We start from the raw sequence: 20530 nt of genomic DNA on the forward strand, positions 1-20530 counted from the left end.
TCTGTGTTGCATGACCAGTCCAGTTTATTGTCCACCCACAGCCCGAGGTACTTGTACTTGTTGACCACCTCCACCTCCTCCCCCTCTATCTGAACCGGCAGTGGACCTGCTCTAGACCTCCCGAAGTCCACAACCAGTTCCTTAGTCTTTGAGGTGTTGAGTTGCAGGTGGTTTGTGTGACTCCATGCGACAAAGTTCCTCACCAGACTTCTGTACTCCTCTTCCTGATCATCCCAGATACACCCCATGATGGCTGTGTCGTCTGCAAACTTCTGAATGTGGCATAATTCAGAGTTGTAGCAGAAGTCAGAGGTGTACAGGGTGAAGAGAAGAGGGGACAGCACAGTTCCCTGTGGTGCTCCTGTGCTGCTGACCACTGTGTCAGACGTGATGTCCTTCAGCCTGACGTACTGTGGTCTGTCGGTGAGGTAGTCGGAGATCCAAGCCACCAGGACGGTAAATGTAAAATAGATTCATTCTATTTATTTAGTGGCTCCTGGAGTCAGGAAGTGCTGGCATTTAAGGACAGTAACAACCATCAAACATCTGTTATAGATGACTGCTTCAGAATGACCCCAACAATACGTCAGAAAGGAGACAGGAGAAAGCTGAGTAAATAAATAAAGAGAATTATATAAGAGAGACGATACATGCAGACACATTTTTTCAGACTGTGTCCTCAGATCCATGTTACCTTTCAGCCTCTGGGTGCTTTGGATGGTGACTGTTGGATCTGAGACAGTGATGCAATTAACACAAGTTTTCTGACATTGATACGTCCAGGTGGTGAGTGGTCACTATCTGAATGATTCATTTTAGGAACAAAGTTCTTCTTAATTAATGAAGCTGAATAAAAACAAGTACAGTGTTCTCTGTAGATTAGTCATCAAAATAACAACACATCAAACCACTGGCTCACAATTTACTTGGTTTTTAGATTTATTGAGAAAATGATGTCCTCTCCTTCTGGCTTGTCCAAAATGATAAAGCAACTGACAAAAGGTGAGCATAGAGATTATAAAACTATCTGCTGCTTTTATAGTAGACTATTGAAAAACTAGAATGTGATTGTTTAAAATAGAAGCTGTCACGGTCCTGAGTCTAATGACTCAGTGTTTTGTGTTTGTTAACATTATCTTATGTTCTTGTTTATTCTGGTCTTTTGTTAAGATTTGCCATTTGTTAGTTTTCGGTTCGTTACTCCCTCTATTCCTGTTCTGTCAGTTTCGAGTCTGTGTCTCTGCGTGTGCGTTGAGCTCCCTGCTTTACTTTGAAGGTCTGTGTCTTATGTCAGTGTTTTCAGTTTTGTGTGGTCCTCTGTCTCATCTGTGTAATCAGTGTCAGCCGCGTCTCCCAGCTGTTTCCCCTTAGTCCTGTTCACCTCTTCCCCTGCTCGTCATCGCGTCGTCCCTCATCTTACACTGTGTGTTCCGTTTGCTAGCTCGCCTGCCTGTTCACTTTGTTTTGCATTCTCAGTTCAGTTAGTTTTCTGTTCCGATGCAATGCAGCAATAAAGCTGAGTGTTTTGAGTTTACGTCTGCCTCCGTGAGTCCTGCTCTTGGGTCCACCATCCCTGTCTGCCTTCACACAGCCATGACAGAAGCACTCTTCCACATTGCCTTCATTTTGCCTTCCTGTGCATGTGTGTGTGCGTGTGGTTGGGGTAATTGTGTTCACCAGAAGCTTTTGTAACCTCACTGTGACTGTGACCGACTGAGCTCCTTAATGGATGTGAGTGGGCGTAACAGTGTGTGTGATTACCCCCCTTTAGTGGCTTAAAAAAAACTGTGTGTTGGCATTTCAAGTGATTTAAAGTGTAATCTTCTCTAAACACCAAACAGTAATATTAATCTGACTAAGTTGCAACTTTTGGATATAATTAAGAGTTCTTACTATTTTTGTTTTGTTTTGTTAAATCAGCAACTTAAAGTTATATTAAGAGCAAAACAAGGATGTATGAAAGTACCTGAGCTGGAATTTTGGATAGTGTTTGTTTTTTTTCTTTCTTTTATTTGACACTGCTGTCCATGTAACTACACATCATCTTCTTCCTAAGAAAGAACAGTTTATTCAGTAATGCTTTCATAGTTGAAGCTGTGGCTATTAGACCATCTGGATAATGACACTTCAGCTTGCATTGAGTGTTTCCTGAGAAGAGGTTTTTTTTTTCTGCTGCACCACATCGAAGCCTTTGAAGATTTAAAAACATCATAATAACTTATTTGGGTCTGGAGGACCTTTACCTGTTCTATAATTTATTGAAATATATTTCTATTTAAATTGTTATGAAATAAGTGTGTAAGATTTACAAGCAGTAACCTCTGCAGCTAACAGAGTGAAGCCAACTGAACACGCCCTATAGACGTCAATTTTAACACCCAGCTTTTTTTGGCCTGGAACAAAAAAAGAAGGTTTTGAAATCTACAGAAGGTTGATCCCTTTGTAAGAACTATATACAGTATCATCTTTGCAAGTGCCCAGTTTGGGGAGGTTAAAAAGATGGGTAAGTTTTTGTTACAATGGATTTGACTGTTGTAATTACATGTTTTAGGGCTGTTGCTATGTTACACACATTAGATGTGACAGTTATCTTGACTGTAACGACATGGCAGCTTTTGAAATGTGTGACGGTGACTGACTACCAGCATTACACTTCTAACTGCCAGTGGCTCCAGGGCTGCTGCAATATGGCTAAGACCAGTAACATCTTTATGCATTTGTTTAATGCAAACCAGCTTATGAAATGTGACGGTGTGATCCTTACTGGGAACTAAAAGCTCCTGCAAATGCTGCTGAAAGAAAACACAAGTGTTGTAATGAAACCTTGTGCCACAATAAAAGACTAATTCACATCTGAATGAGTTTTATTTTTCAGATTCACAGTAGAGTCACTAAAATACAGCAGCAGCGTTACAATCTTAATATTAGTGGAGTATTTTTTAAAATACTCTTGGGGCACTTAGTATCTAAAGTGGCCTTAAATATCTTGCATTATAATTTGGAGTTAGAATAATCAAATTTAGTTGTAAATATAATTCCTAAATACATCTTAACCCGAGCAGATAATGATTAGTTATAGAGAACTGACTGGGAAATACTGTTCCAGTGATACTGGCATTATTGTTAGTTTGAAAATGTAATCATTAAATCCATGAAACATCCTAAGTTGTTCATAAGTATTTCTGGTTAACTCTGGTCCTTCATTACTGAGGCATTCATAATTAGTTACACTTTTTTATGCATCATCATGTAGCAACTCCTCACACAGAGAAGTTACTCAATAACCCCTCGTGACTTCATGATTACCTAACCGTAACTCACCATTTATGTTCCCTCATGTAAAGTGAACTGTGTACAGTAGCTACTAAGCAACTACCCAACATAATCTTCACTATTTTTTCCTTAATAGGCAATCACAGACTGCATAACACCCAACAAGTGTTTCACTCATAATGTTCAGACCACATTAATATTCACATCATGTCATTAGGGATGTGTACACCCACTCACAGCTGTGGAGCTGTTACTGACTGAATTTGATGATAATGTTCGGGTAGGGGAAAAAGTGCCTCAAGCTTAATGGCCAGTACATAAAGTTACGCTTTAAATGTGACAATCTGTGTGAGATTGGTTTCTTTTTACTGTTCTGTTCTTTCAGTATAACTTTGCATGTGGTCAGTCTGCACGAAGACTGCAGTCAGAGCCTCCCCTCAGTGGCCACAAACAATAGAAAATAACCTACTCTGTGCTTTCACCAAGGTTTTCTGCATCCATCCCACTTTCGTTTCTTTCACATAAGTCTGCACATCTCTGCTGACTGAACTAAACCTTGTTTCCATGGAGACCTCAGTGCTACACTGAAGCAGAGAGTTCAAAAATACAGGAGAAAAGCTAGAAACTGAAGGAGGAAGAAATGATGAATAGTCACTTTTATGCATTCAGAGTTTGTTATTGCAGTCTTCACTCTCGTCTGCATTTTAAGTCCAGTACGGTGTAAGATGCTAAGATTGTTTGCTGAGTTTGCAGTCTTTAGCCCAAACATTGGGGCTGCAGGGCACTGCTCAGTCCACATGTCCAAATATTAGACTTTTACTCTCTATAACTATTTAGACCGCTGTAAATGCAAGAGCACTCAGCTTATGTTGTTAATCTTCACCCAGGGTTTGAACTCCTGACGCAAATCCACAACACCGGCCTCTTACCAAAGAGGTAGCTGTCCTCGCTTGAAGTGATTTTCCTTATCTCATTACACAGACTGACCAGAAACAAAGCCTGCTCCTTTTAGTTGTTGCTGGAGTGAGAAGCGATGTATGATGTGAAATCAGGATTACTATTTATAAAGGATTAATAATAGAAGAATCAGTGATTGCTAACTTTAATCCTTTCCAACATGGGATTTTGGTGCCATTCTCTGTTGTTGTAGACTGGATGATCCAGTTTAACCAAAATAAAAAAGCTAAAAATGTAATAAGAGCTGAGTCAGCACTTCTCTGACAGAGAAGAGTTAACAATATGTAAATCTGTCATGTTCATCAAGATCATAAATAACATAACCTTTTAGGGTTCTTTTTGACTGCATTGCAATGTACAAACGTGGACATGGATTGTGCTTTTATTTAGGTTAGATAAACATGCACATACGTCCATGTGTTTCTATTCCAGGTGTTCAGTGGAAAAAAAGTGTGTACCTTTAACTAGCTTCACCCACCATTGTAGTTTATAGCAGAATATGTTTATTTCTTTGTGACTTCATTCACATTGTGCATGCTGGCACCTTTCTGATGGAATCTCTGTTCTCCAGAGCAGTCTCTGGGGATTTAACCTTTATTGAATTACACTCTCCTGCTAATGCGGTTTAGAAACAGGAGTGCTTGAGCTCCAGAGAGAAACTGTGTGCTGGCTCTGCATTTTCTCTTTCTCTGTGAGTGTGTGTGTGTGTGTGTGTGTGTGTGTGTGTGTGTGTGTGTGTGTGTGTGTGTGTGTGTGTGTGTGTGTGTGTGTGTGTGTGTGACCTCTGTCGCTGTCTATGCTGCTTGTTTATCATACTATTAACTGTTTATGGCAGTTGCCTTCTGTGGCACAATAAACTAAAGCTTTTAAATCAATTTGCTGTAGATAATGCAATCAGCCAGGGTCACCCAGAGAGAGGGTGGGTGCTTGTAACCCCAGTGATGAAACTTCAGTCCTGTGATTCACCACCTTTGCTACTCTGGTCTATGTTCTATGATTTCATACTGAATAATACAACAATAATAAATAATAGTCACTTGAGTTGTTTAATTGAAAGGGGACCCATACTTTTCTTTATTCTCTGTCATATATATTATGTTACAACGGTGGATGTCCTTGTTCATATTATACACGGTCAGTGTTTTAATATTCTCTGCGAGCCAACAGATCAGGTTACAAGTTGCTGTTCAAGACACTTTTTCTGCTCTCACATCTCTGTGAATATTCACCACACATGTAGCAGACTAGCCTCCTGCTAACTCCATAGTGTTGTATTTAAACCTGTAAATTTGGCCACAAAAACACTGCTTTCAAGAATAACAAGATATTATAACAAAAAACAAAATAACAAAGAAACATATTTAGTGTGTGTATAAGTCATCCCCACAAGCCAAAACACTAAACACTAAGAAAGTCATTTCTGCTAATCCATCTACTGTTTAAATGTTGTAAGTGTAAATGGAGGGAAAAGGCATTCACAGGGTGGATGAACTGAATACCTGCACAGAGGCCCAGTATAAGAGATGACAACCTGAACCATGAATCATTCAAAGCCCTTGCAGAGTGCAAGAGGAAAAATGCAGGAAGAGTAGGTCCTCTTTAAGCATTACCTAAAGGGGACATACTCTGTTAATACTGAACAGTTCTGCTATTAATGATTAAAATGAAAACATTATTCTGTTTGCAAAAATGTAACTCTTGGAGTGCGTGATCGATATTTCTCCAGTTCTTGTACCACTTGTTCGAAACAGACATAAGTTGTAACTAGCTTATGTCTGTGATAGCCTTCTCCTTTTAGCTCATGAACGGGAATGATGAAGCCTTAAGAAGCAAACATTTTGCTTGAGATAGATTAGAATATGGCTTTTTGTTTCTGACTGCCCAGCACAGATTTCACACTTCTGTAGTGACTTTTCCTGCAGCTCTGAGAACTGTTAAAAATGTGTTTATGGTTAAGGCATCGACTGTGAGGCATGCGGCCCCTACCTCACATCCAGCTGAGACCTTTATTGCATGCCAGTGCCAGCCTCTTTCTCCCTTTGCTTCTGACAACCTCTCTGCTCTTACTGTCTAATAAAGCACTTCACACTCAGATACACCTCAAAAATTCAGCCCCAGGTGAGGTACCCATTGACAAAATCAGGTTGAGTTAGTTTACACTTTTGGAAGAACTGTAGCACCACCCTCGTGCAACACGACTAACCCAAATAAAATAAGGACCAAGTGTAATTAGGGGATTACAGCGGTAATCTTGTAACGTGCCTCCTTCTGTCCTTACCTCGTCTGGCTGCTGTTCTGACATGAATGTGTAAATTTCACTGATTTAGATTAGATTAGATTAGATTAGATAGAATCTAATCTAAATCAGTTTTAAATTTAAAGAGGACATAAAGCATTCAAGTTTTGTGTGAGGTGGAGAGATAAATTCAGCTGAGTGAGAGAAGACAGTGAGGGCTGGAGCTGCTGACAGAAACAGGATTCATGTAGGAAGGACATCACCACGCTCCTCCTCCACTTTTATCTCCGCACCATCTTCCCCCTCCCCTGTTTATTTCCTTTATGCTCCTGGATCAAGTTTCCTTAGCTTCCTGCTGCCAATTGCACTGGAAAGGATGCATAAACACAATGTGCATGTGACACGCAAGCTTCTCGTGAAAGGAACTGAAACTATGAACACTGAATGTGCTGGGTAATGGGCAACATTAATCAGTAGCAGCACGTTAATGCAATTATTTTACCATTACTAGTAAATCCAGTTAGATAAAACAGTCCTTGGAGAATATCGGCTTGTTTGCTTGCTGGAAGGTGGATGGATGCTTGATGAAAAAACAAACAAACAAACAACTAAAATACTTTATTTTACTGATTAATTTGCTCTGTTTAGAGAACAGTGGAACAGCCAAATACATACTGTGTGATCAACTAATAGTGTAACTGTGACACTCGTGACATCCAGTAAAAAGATAAAAAATCCTTTTATTATAGTAGAGCGGAATAATACAGGCAGACGGGAAATAAGGAACAGAAACATGTGACGTGCAGGAAAGTCGGAAAGTACGGGAGCAAACCTTAATGACTGTTTGGTGGCACGAAGCCCGTGTGAAATGCACACATGATATTGGATCGCCCGACGTTTTTAAAACTTTTTCTTGCATCACATGAGGCCAACTGGAGTGCAGATGTAAACACTGTGCTGTGACCCTCAAATGGTTCTAGTCTTTTGTGTTTTTTAAGCCAGTCAGTTGAACAGACCGACTGTTTTTATTTTGTTTCTGTCAGTTCCAGATTTCATCTTTTCTGTAGTGTCGCACAGATCGCACATGAGCTATGATTCATCAGTGACCAACATGTATAATTGATGCCACAATCCAAAATGAAATCACAGGTTTGAGTATGTTTAGCAGCATTCCACCTGTGGCACATTTACACGTATTCTGATAATGCATATTTCTGTGCCTTTTTCCTGACTGACTGGCACATGCAGGCAGATTTCTCTGTGTGTCTGAGATGATCAAATTAACGAAATTGACTATAAATAAGAGCCATGAATAGGAAAAAAAAGTGTTTGAAGTGGAGTATTTAGTGGACTTTGAAGTATTTGGCTCTGATGGATTACAAAATTTCAGTACCAAAAACACAATTAAAAAATGCTGCTCCCCATGCTACCCGTGAAAGAGCGTGACCACATGACCACCAATGTACACACCCTTCAACTCAGATGAAAACACAACTTCACATCTATGCATGTCAGGTGAAACTGAGAGAACCATCTCATTCTTTATAAGGTGACACAAGTAAATAAGTAATCTAAGCAGTGCTTGTCTTCATTCCAGTCTTCTAATGGTACATTTTTTCAAGAGTACATGTAGAAGTTATACCTTTATATCGGTGCAGAGTTTATGTTATGAGCATAACTCTAACCCTGAACCAAAGAAATTTCCGTGCCTACAACTAGCAGAACAGAAAGTGAAAGGGAAATTAACAGTGGGTTTAACAACATAAAAGTAAACTTCCAACAGTTGCCAGTGTTGTAATGTCTGCACCTCTGTCAGTGTTTCAAATTCAACTATTTGCTTTTGTTGATCTAGTATTGCCATAGCAGGTGCATCAAAGCTACAGCACCCACAACAGCTTCTCACGAAAGAGCAGCATTTGAGAGCTTGAGACTGAGAACGGTTTAATAAAGTAGTCTTAAACTGCCGTCAGCTTATTGATTAAAATAATCAAAGTCTGTGTTCCTAGTCGCTACAGGGGCTAAAGTAGCTGTTGGCATTCTCTATTTACCTTAAAACTATAGACTGTTTGCTCAAGATTAAACCCCACGTCACAGAAAATGTGGCTTGTGGCTGTAGTAGTGTTGGAAACTACTCCGTCGTATGAGTCATGTAATATAAATCCTTATTCAGTGACACACACAATTAGCTTGACAATGACAGGATGTAGTCACTGCTGAAAGCTGCTAGTTCAGGTATATGCTGGCCTCCATTCATGACTCATTTGTTTTCTTTCCCCATTTGTCCGACACTGTGCCTCTCCTCATCCACCCTTCACATCGGAGTTCTCTCCCTCCCCTTACCTCTTCGTTCTTCTTTCCCTGATTCCCAAGACCCACAATTCCACCGCCACATCTCCCGCCCACTCTGCACAACAGGAGTCCAGCTGTGACACACCACAAAGGACTCTATTTTTAGGAGAATTGCATCCACACTGCATACTGTTGTGTTCTCACATAACAGAAACAGCAGAGTATAATTACTCTGATCACCCCCACCAGTCTGTGTGGCTGGAAATAGTTCCTGTATGAAGTTGGAGAGCTGCTCAGTGTATGGTGGAGAGCGGATGACCTTTCAGTGATACATTTACTCAAAGTTAATGAATGACAACTTGTACAAGAGGCGATCACTGTCGTTCTCCTGGGAATGGAAAACATGACACATTTCTATAAGCTTATTAAAATTGAAGAGGAATATAAAGTGTTCTTTCCCACGCTTGTTTTTCTCCCGTCTGGAAAAATTCTCATGGCTGTTTGTATCTGGACAATGCTGGGACCGAAATATGAAATTTTACCATCTGGGTCCTGACACGTCCAGGCAAGGATTCAGTAGCAGGCTGCGTGTATGTATTTTTGTACTGGATCATAGTAACATAGTGTTCTTTGTCAAACGGCCAAGTGCTCTCCCCTGTACCTTTACCTCTGCTGGGTCTGGCGAGGTGAGCCGCAGTTCCTCTTGACCATCTGCCATAACTCCGACCACCCTCAGACAATAACAGGCCGGCAGTTGAAGGAAGGAGAGAAGGAGAGAAAGTGGGTGGAGGAAGGATACACAAATATGTTTGCTTATAATTATAGTCCCACACCTCTAGCTGATGCAAAACGAAAGCTGCAGCTATTTCAGAAAGGAAACTGTAAATAATCTCTTGGTATAAATAGCTCATTACTCAGACGAGCTTCTTAAAGTCAGCAAAACCATTCAGAAATGATTGTGTGTGAGGTTTTACCACCAGTAAGGTTCGGCATTGATGTTTTGGATGTATTTTGAATAGTTTCAAGCTAAAATAAACAGATTGGGAAACACCATCTTGACATTTTTAAGAACATATCACAAACTAGTTGAGATATCAGGTTCGACTCGTGCGTGGAGGGAATTTGACTTCTTGATGGAGTTATGCAATCTCACACTGCTCTGTTTTCCTCTCTGCTTTACCAAGAAAATAATAACAAAGGAGGATTGTCTCAGTTTTCTTTTGGTCCCCCAAAGTGATTGCTGAAAAGATGCTGGTAGATGCTGTGGACTCGTGGTATCAAAAGAGACCTCAGCCATCAGACGCTTGTGGAGTTTTTGTGGGTTTTTTAAACATTTTAAGGCCTGATTGACTCTGAAAGACACTGCCAATATAACTCTAGCTTCCAGCAGTACTCTCCTCATTCAAATATCCAATGTTGTGATTATGTAAAAGTCTGGTTCAGTGTAATAGCAGCCCTTTTGAAACAGTAATCTCCTGGAAAAATCAAGATACTTGGGCAATTCGGTTTTTTTCGCTTTTAAATGGCTCAACCTCTTGGCTATTTTTTCAAACCCCTACCTGGAAAACATCCCAGATTCTTTCAGTAACAGCTCTACAGCTGAACAGCTTCAGGCTACATGGTTAAAAACACTTTCTGAAGAACAATAAGTCCACTTGTCCTTATCACCAGGCCAATTGCAGGGACTAAAAAATTCCCTCAAAAATTCTCCCCAATCAAGCAAATCACAATAAAGCTGCATCCAAATTCACACAAGCGTATGAAGTTTTCTTTGCTCATGCATCATTAGCCGCTCTTTACAATGCCAGGATCCCCACACTCGCTAGTGAGAATGTAACCAAATTTGGTTGTTTGCTACTACATGTGAGAAAAGACAACTGTAGAACATATCCTGACCTGATCCTTGCAGAAATGCTCAAAGTGACATTTATTTGTAAAATGTGGACTACAGCTAGATTTATTTTAGTTTTCATGTCAGTCTTTCTACTTAAAATGTAATTTAGGCTTCAATTACAGGATATTTTATATTCATTTCCATATATTTATACAGAGTTACAATAGTGGATGCTGATAAACATGTGCAAATTTATACTGGGCACCTGTACCTGTGAGCCAAAAGTGCCAAATGCTAAATCCTCCACATCAGACAGATCTTTCCTCTGGACTTGTATGTCTGTGCGATAGCTCGCCCTGTCTAAGGCCCCAACCTCTTGCTGTTTAGACCTTTCTGCTATTGAGAGCAGCAAATCAGAAGAGAGCTATCGTAAAGTTAGGAGGAAGGGAACTAAACCAGCTATTTTCAAAGAGAGAGTAAACTGTAGGACTGCATCAAGTCCCAATATAAGATATATTTTGCAAAGCTCCTCTAATAGATTCCAAGAATACAAATATGAAGCGGGTAATATGTGTGATAGTTGTCCTTTTTTTCTCCTTTTTTCTCATCTTTTCAGTTTAGATGTTTTCATGTCATTAGAGAAAAAATAAGGTTTTCTCAAAAATTCCCCAGAATCAGCATTTCACATGCGTCGTTGTTTAAAATGACTTTTCTGTGGCTTCGTACTGACTGCACAGCAGAGAAAATAGTGCAGCACAGCAGCAACAATTCTCACTGCCCGTTTCTTGGCAAAGCAATGCCATCCCATCCCAGAATGCACTGTAGCTGTGTTATGTAAGAGGCTGTTCTAGTCTATTCTTAGCTCTACCTCACTGAGAAAGTAAAAGTGCTGGTTGCCTGAGAGTCAAAAGCGCATAGAGATCTGATGAGGCGGGAATCATCAGTGAGGTGAGAACCAGCACAGTGGGCTATTTTGCCATCAGGCTCTCACACTGGGACACTGGCAGGACGGCATGCCCATTTTTGGTATTTGGAGGAAGTAGAGGTGTAGAGGTGGGCATACGAGCGAGCGGATTTTATTTTTAATACTAGAACAGGAAAGAGATGTATAAATAGTGCTGTTTTAAAAATAGGACACGTCACATTGACAATTTCTAGCTCTTCAAATCTAGCAGGAGACATCTAGGCTGCAACTTTCCTCACAAACCAAATATACACTACAATATGTTCATGTTTACATCCAGACTTCTAGTTAATTCCCATCTGCTGTGCGGCCACTGTTTCACCAGCCCCTGCTTCTTGATCCCCTAGTCTCCAACTGTGCCATTTTTTCTCGATGGATGTCGAATCCTATTATAATTATTTCCAGGAAAGCTTTGCAGAAGCAGAGCGATGTATGCAGCGAGCATGTGTCTGGGCCTGTGTAGCAGCATGTAGTCACAGGATGATGTAGGATCACGAACATGTGGTCGGGGCCACAGCTGTCATTTAGAGTACTGGGATTTTGTCCTGAGAATGTTTTCTGGGAACTAAGCGTTCTGTAGTGAGACAGATAAATTTGTACTGGATTTGAACTGTAAATAATTTTTTTTGTAAGTGGTAGAATAAAGAAGAATGTATTATATGTCCAACGTGTTATACCAAAACCTTTACATGCTTGCAAAAGGTGAGCTTAGTAAAGAATGACAGGCTGAAGACCAAACCACTGTGAGACATGAGGGGAGTCCATTTTTCCAACTGTTTCTATATTTAACATTGTGTAACATCATATAATTGCATTTGCAATGAAGCAGTGAGAAGGACAACTCAATTTCACACAGTGCAGATTGTAGTAGAAGTTAATATTGCCATTAACTGTAGACATTTTATAGACATATTTAAGAAATATCTAGAATTTAACAATGTATTTATTAGGAAGTAAGTACATTCAGAGATGTTAAGAGGGTTGATTGCAATGATAATCTCTCACTTTTTTACAGCTTGGAACATTCAGTAGCCAAGTACCGCTTAGCTTCCATAAAGGTTTGTAAAGGGCAAACACACAAAACGTATCAGGTGAACAGATTTTTCCTTCAAATACAGTTTTTCTGCTTTGGGCGGCTAAAGAAATAAACCCCTGCCTGCTCTGCTACAACTTCGAGATGATAATTTGAGACTTTGTCATGTATTTATTGATATTGTTTAAAGAGAGATGTGTGGTGGTGACAGCTGACGTGGCTTATATGTGTCTACTACTCGTTCTTTTTCTGCATCTAAATCTGTATTTGTCACCATAGATGTTCCAGCTGTATTAGTGTACTAGCTAACTCTGCAGAACTTCTATTCTATGCACTCTAGCATCAATAAAAACAGTTAGCCATCACCACACTTTCAATCACTGCATGTACTTGGTATTACACCCATGTATGTGTCAAAGCCAACACCAAAGCTGTGTAATATCCCCCAAAGCCACAGCTACGCTCAGACTCATGAAGTCAATGAGACGGCTGGCCCTTTCAGTATGCTTTTTGTTTGTAAACTGATCTGTTTACTTCTTGTTAGATTGCTTTTTGAATAAACATAGCAAAACAGGCAACTGTATCTGCGAGACCTCATTAACAGTGCAGTCACTGAACTGAATCCCTTGACCAGTTCAGTAACTTTTGGAGCATTTTAATGTAATTATCTGACAAATAACATGGACTGCTGTGTGGTCCACTGCCTCCAGTTGTTTTGGTGTTATTTTCCACTAATTAGCCAATATGTGTGTCTGTGCACTGTACCCATACAGCTTAAGGATGCAGCTATGAGTGGAGGTTTCTGATAGTTCAGTCACATCAGAGTAAAAATGGGATAGTAACTTCTATCCGGTTGTTCAGTGATGACGCGACGAATCCTACTTCCGGGTCTAAAGTAGTCTGCATTTTAATATGGCTTTTGTGTTGTTAACATGTTTAATGTTATGTATTTTCTTCTATTTGATCTCAAAAAGCTCCTAAAACAGTCAGTGATCACTGTTGACCTCCCTCGGCTTTTATTACCACTAATCATTTATTTAAGCTCAGTTTTTAAAACCTTAGGATGTAACTACAGCCCAGCCCATGCAGCAGTATATGAATGACTAACCTCGTATTGTGGATGGATTATCTCAGTTGTTCTCCTGGCTGAAGTTTGGTCCTTTTACAGCATCCTGCCATGCGATTACATTTGTTCCTGACCACCGAGAACACTCACGTTAACTTTTATCGAGTGGAAAAAAAGTTAGCTTGTTTATATTATGCTAACATAGCTGTGTCGCTAGCGGTCACGTAGCACATCATTATATACCAGCTAGCCAAACTTCAGTAACCCTACAAACGTCACTGCTGTTTAGTTTTCTGTCTTCATTTATGCTGGAAGTGATAGCAGAGCTGTACGTTTTAATTTGTTTCCAAAACCCCGCAGTCAGGACATGCTATATTGTATTTAGATAGAAGCTAGCGAGCTAACTTCCTGCTAACTTCTAACTCCGTTAAATGTCATAAATTCCGTTTTCATGGATGCCTGGATGTTAAACTCAATTGTTACACCTGGTAGAGCAGAACGCTGATCATTTTATTAAAGATGAAAGACTTTAGACAGTTTTTCAACTCTCAGTAATGCCACAGTGATCGTTTGATATATGGACCTGCAGCGGAGTTTAGACCCAGACACGGCTAGTGACGTCAGACTGAACAACCGGATGCAAAGAGGTAAAAAAAAAAAAAAAAAAAAAAAAAAGCAAAACAAAACAAGTATTTTTTCATATTCAGCAAGTAGTTGTGGCAACCATCTGCTCACACAGAAGTTTAGCATTCAACACTCTCTGCCTCTGGACTTTCAGTCAATTCCACTATTTATGGAGGAATTTACGAATTTCTGTTTCAAACCCATCACCGTATTATCTCAGATGGCATGTAATTGCCAACTGGACTCCATTCAATCGCAGACTGATACTGACTGATGTTCTGTCTCTGTCTTGTCACACGCCAGTGTGTGTGAGCAGACTTGTATTCGTAAGGTTTCTCCATGTAAGTGTCTAATAGTGGGTGTGGGGAGCCATAGCCCTGCCCTCCAGGACATGAAGCAGGCATGGAGGAGATCTAGAGGCCCACCAGGGGCCTGGTGGTGGGGGGGTTGGTTCAACCAGCAGCCACAGTGCAGAAGCCACAGGGGGCCGCAGCCACAAGCCCCCAGGATCCTCCGGCTTCCGACTACAACAGAGCGGACTGAGCCCCCGGCCCTGAGACACGAGATCCAAGTGCCCTCCACACCCTGGAAGGGGCCCGACACAGAGAACCACTAATGCACCGGCGAGCTAGTTTCGTTCTTAAAGATGTTGATGTAGCAAGCAGACACATTTTGTTTGCTAATTAGTGCCAGTAACAGACTAATAAAACCCTCAAATTAAGCACAAAATTCCCCCCCCCCCCCCCCCCCCCCCCCCCCTCCACAGACACACACAGACACTTTGCAGCCGAAATTTCCTAATTTTAACATAAATATTTTTAAAATTTTTATATTAACACACATATTTGCACGTAATGAACATAATGAAAGACTCACTTCTTTTCCTCACATGAATTTCACAAATGCATTTACAGGCAGGCTTTTAATCCTTACCGGGACTCACAAAACTGAAATACAGTCTTTGAGTGATTTCTAAATGTGCACTCTTTACTCTGCTCTGACATTTTCTTTTGAATTGTCCTCTTAAATATTAAAGAGTACCAGTGAGTCAGCACAGACGTTTTCCCCGATAAACTCTTATAATCATCATCGTCGTCGTCGTCTTTGGAGCACTTTGCAAATACCACACATGCACCAACACATGGGAGTGCTTGCATTACTCAGCAGGTATTCTAATTTCACCAAAGAACTGGTAACTATTCTTTTTTTTAAGTAGATGCAAAAAGCAAGATGAGAAATGTTGCAAAACCAGTTCCAGTCCACAGTGGAGCTTTTTACCCTCAAACTGTAAATCTATATTAGCAATTAATAAGATCCATAAGATTTGTTACTAGAATATTTTTAATGACTTATCAGGTCTTTTCCTTCATCTGTGATATATTCATGATCTAATGTCATTACTGACAGGTTAATGAAAATCAAAAATGATACAAAGAAAATTTCATTAGACAATTTTTATGTTATTTCTACAAAATGATTTATTTTCAATACTGCTAGAAACCTAAGTTTTAGATGATGAACTAGTGACTCCAAAATCCTTCAGTCAACATGACAATTCAAATGAAGTCATCAGTAGACAGGTTACATACTGCACCACCTTCTTTCGTAAAATCTTCCACACATGAAATTTTATGAGACTTGTTTTGGGTCCTGTGGCCTTTTGCCAAGCCCATTTCCTCTTCAGAGCAAAGAAGAAACACGAGCACTTCCTGTTTGTATTTTGAAATAAAACCAGCAGGGTCTGACGAAATTAGGAAATTATTAAACATTGTTCAGACCGTATCAGACAGACGGAGCCCTAACAGTTTCAGCTTTGTAGGCTGGCTGCAGGAGTGAGATGCTCGGAGAACGGTTCGACGCGCTCTGTGGGTGCTGTTGGCAGACATTTGTTCTTCACTCGTGCACAGAAGCAAACTTTGCTGGAGCCTTCACATCAAACATTATTTATCTACTCTCTTTGTACTTTGATTTTTTGTACCTTTTCCCCACCATTAACATTTGGAATATTCAACCTTTGCAGATATTTAGCGGAGGCTTCGACTGACATTAAGCTGTTGAGTCAGTGCAACAGCATAAAGGCACTCAGGAGAAACCCAGTGCCTTTTGTATGCATGAGCAATGACTGCAGCGTGCTCAGGTGTTCAGCTGGCACCTGCCTGCCTGCCTGAATAAAGTTAATCAACTCTGAGCGCACCACACTAGCCTGCATGATTAGCCACGGAGGTTACAGAAGGTGGGATATGACTCAATGCAGAGTCTATTTTTTGTGCCCAAACCACACTATCCACTTTCCATTATCATTATTATTATTATTGTTATTAAGTATAAACACAAAATAAATAAAAGTCAAAGTTCTTCAGCTTGGTTCATGTTCCTCTGTGATCTGTAAGCCGCCTCAGTTTATTAGTGCAGACAAAATTGCCACCAGCACAAATTCTGCTGTAGCGCCTCACAAATTATCACACTGACTGTGAACACAAATCATTCATTTCACAACAATTTGTAAAACATGCAAAATTGCTGCCGGGCCACTCGGATGCATAATTCCCCCAATCCCAGTGGATCCTTTAAAAGCTATGTGAAGTGAAAGTGAAATGTCAAATGACATCATCAATGACCTTTAAGATCATGTCTGTAAATATTGACTGTAAGGCCTCGCACCTGTCGAGCACAGTGAGAACAGAAAAGGGAAAAGCCCGGCAGAAGGTTTGATGAAGAGCCACGGCCTGCTAAAGCGTTCACAGTCTCAGAAGTGACAGGGCGCACTTTGTGTAGTGCATTATTTAACCAGGTCTGCTTGTTTTTGCTGTCACGTGTCTAATGTTTGGGAGAGACACAGTGAAAGGAATAGAATAATCCTTTAATTGTCCCACAAGGGGAAATTTGGTTGTAACAGCAGCCAGAAAGACACATATACAAACAAACAGGACACAGAACAGACACATACACCATTTTTTTCTTACATATTTACATTAAGGACAATGGTTACTATAAACAGAGTACTGTAAGCAAGGATAAGAGTGTGTGGACTGTTAATTGCGTGTGCCAGCTCTGACCCTACTGTAGTGACGATTTTGTCAAACTGTGAACAACGATGAACTGATCAGAGATGATGACTGAGGTTCCTCGAGCTACCCTTGAGACCAAATCTGAGTCAATCCCTGGATTCTCATGTTTATGTTTATTTTATATACATTAACACTTACACTCACAATGCATGTCTGTATTAGCCATACAGGTTCATTTTAATCCACAGTAGGTAGGAACAACACATTTGTTTTCTAAAACTGACATGACTGTAGCTCAGAAGGTAGAGCAGGTCATCTACTGATCTGAAGGTTGGTGGTTTGATCCCTGGCTCCTCCAGTCTTCATATCAAGTATCCTTGGGCAAGGTGCTAACCCCAAGTTGCTCTCCAATGCATCCATTGGAGTGTGAATGTACTTAGAAAGCACTATTTATAGAGAACGTGCTTGGGTGAATGTGGCATGTTGTAAAGAGCACTTTGAGTACTACAAAAAGTGCTATATAAGAATCAGTCCATTTACTTTAGATATCAAAACAATAAATACACAAGAAAAAGACTACAAAGAAGTGCTGGTGCAGAGCATTTCCATCATGTGACTCAACTCTTACAGGATGTATTTTACCACTGAGAGTCTCCCACGTCATCAGGAGCAATGTAAGTCCAGTGATGGACACCAGTTCCCGGTGCCTCTAATGCCTTTAATGTGTATTTATTTTTTTCTGGTATCATAAAAAGCTTATAGACATAAATGATTACAAGGGTTATCGCACTAGCTAGGCTGCAACTTCACTGGATGTTATGAATAATTTACTGTTATGAATAATAACAAACGGGCAGTATCCTGTGCAGCATTACAGGAAAGATACTGTGGAAACTTCCCTTTCAGTGGATCCACACGCTGCTAACTACTCTTGGCTATTTTTCTGGGGGCTTTTTTGTTCCCACCAGCCCAAAAAAACATACCAACCACACCAACTGTGCAGCAGCAGCATTAATGTTCTAATTTAATCAGCTGCTTGCCCGTTTTTGAAGTTTTTTGAAGTTTAAATAGCCTGCATAAACAGCCTTAGTGCTGCTATGACTACTGTCTTGAAAAGACATGCCAATGTTACCAAATATAGCTTGAAAAGATTTGAATGAATTCTGATAAAACTTTGTAGGGGTGTAGAGTGGGCTCATGTTAACAACCCATTAAAATTTGGCTTACATCAACAAAGGTCTTCAAGGTCAACGTAATGATATATTTGCTTATAACCTAGAAACTATGATCCTTTCAACTGTGCTTTGTACATTGTCAACATATAAAAAGTGCCATCTAAGGATTTAAAATATCATTTGACCTCTGAACTCCCCTTTAAGGTCTGTAGATCAATCTGGTCAAAGTGATAATAAAGCCACACAAAGGTATTTAAAACTATGTGTCTTAATACCAGACAGGGAACGATATATGAGGATTCTAAATATCACATTATAGTTTGCATTTGATCTCTAGTAACACTGTTCCATTTCACATCTGCCTTTGTCTTTATTTCTCCATCTAATTAAAAAATAACTCTTCTCAAAATGATGTCCAGTATATTCAAATCGATTTCAACAGGGCAAATAACAAAAGCCTGCCCTTTGGTTCTTACTGCACTACAAATGTCTTAAATTGTGCTTAAAAAGATCAAAGAAAACAAGATGACTCTATAGGAAATACAATACCTCTGCCATAAAAGTCAATACTGCCCAGAGAGTGAGCTGAGGTTTGGGCTCCAAGTGCTTCTTCTTTAAGGTTTGAGTAAGGCAAGAATTTTTGTTTCTTATTCTTCCAACCCAAAGTTGTGGGGACCGTTTTGTTTTTTTGTTTTTTTTTTCTAGTTTGAAGTCATTTCATGATAAATTAAATGGCAAAATCCCTGCTGCCATAGAAACTGTACATGTAACTTTACTAGCGCTGTCTGTTTTATTAGAACAAATAACTTCAGTTATATCTGGCCAGGGTGAGCTGGAAGCATGCTAGGTGGTAGCATAGCTGTGTATGAAAGTTGCTATCCGGTCTTTAAGTGATGACGTGATGAACCCTGCTTCCAGGTCCAAACTATTTTGTGTTTATTAAGGCTGTTTTGTTTTTAACGTGTTTTAATGCTTTGTATCTTGCAGTGATCACCGTCGGCCTCTCTTGGTTTTATTACCACTGTTCATTGTAAAGCTCAGTTTTTAAAACCTTACGATGTAACTACAGCCCAGCCCATGCAGCAGTAAATTAATGACGTATTGTGGATGGATTATTTCAGTTGTTCTTCTGACTGAAGTTTGGTCTGTTTACAGCGTCCTGCTATGCGATTGCATTTGTCCCTGACCACCGGGAACCCTCACATTAACTGTTATCAAGTGGAAAAAAGTTAGCGTTCATCCTCCAGCTTCACTGTGTTAATGTGTTTATATTATGCTAATCATAGCTATGTCTTCTCTTCCTTAGTTCCCTTGAAAACAAGCAGTTGTGAGGTGATACTCACTGTTATGTCAAAAAACACAGTAAAGCAAAGTTTAGTCATTTGACACCTTCAACTATAATATCATACATGCTGCCTGGAGTCCTAGTTGTAGCATTAAGATTGGCTGGAAGCGAAGGTCTTCATTCAGTCACAGTAGGTGGAAAAAGTCGTTCTTAAAGTCCTGAAGAAGTAAATATATTGAAAATTGGATTAAAAAATAAAATTTCACATTTAATCAAAAAATCCTGCTAAAAGTCTTTAAAAGATACAAATATATCTGACACTACCATTTGTGTTTGATGGGGCCAAGTTGGAAGCATCATTTCCAGAGATTAAATCCAGGTCTTTGCAGTGAAGAACAATTGCTTTTTCTCACTACTGTGGCACCCCAAGCAGTTACCTTGAGTCACTTGAGAAACTTGACCTTGGCCTCAAATGGAACACATTTGTATTCCAAAGCGGCAAAAAATGTGTATTTTCTTTGTAAATTCCAAAATCATGCCACAGTTTCCATGTCTCTAATACTCTCTCTGTGACCATTCAGACTTTAGTGACCAACTGCTGGAGGTGGTTGGCTTGGAGGGGGCTATAGAGATGGGGCAGATCTACACTGGGCTGAAGAGCGCAGGACGCAGGCTGGCTCAGTGCACCAATGTCACCATCAGGTCAGCACCCCCATCTCCCTGCTGTTCCTCACATCTTCTTGCCCACTTTGAACGATCCTCTTCCCTTCTGTCACCTTCTGTACT

The 20530-nt window shown here is 40.1% G+C and overlaps 1 protein-coding gene across 5 annotated transcripts in view; it reads left to right on the forward strand.

Annotated features, from left to right (window-relative positions):
- Positions 1–20530, forward strand: part of dgkg (diacylglycerol kinase, gamma) — a 170525-nt gene that overhangs the window by 141543 nt on the left and 8452 nt on the right. For all 5 annotated transcript variants that reach the window (XM_082507643.1, XM_082507645.1, XM_082507644.1 and 2 more), the window contains one exon: positions 20326–20446. In XM_082507643.1, coding sequence (XP_082363769.1) covers positions 20326–20446 — 121 coding nt within the window. The remainder of the gene's footprint in view (positions 1–20325; positions 20447–20530) is intronic.

This window comes from Aulonocara stuartgranti, assembly GCF_965226115.1.
Source record: "Aulonocara stuartgranti genome assembly, chromosome: 16".
Classification (NCBI taxonomy): Eukaryota; Metazoa; Chordata; class Actinopteri; order Cichliformes; family Cichlidae; genus Aulonocara; species Aulonocara stuartgranti.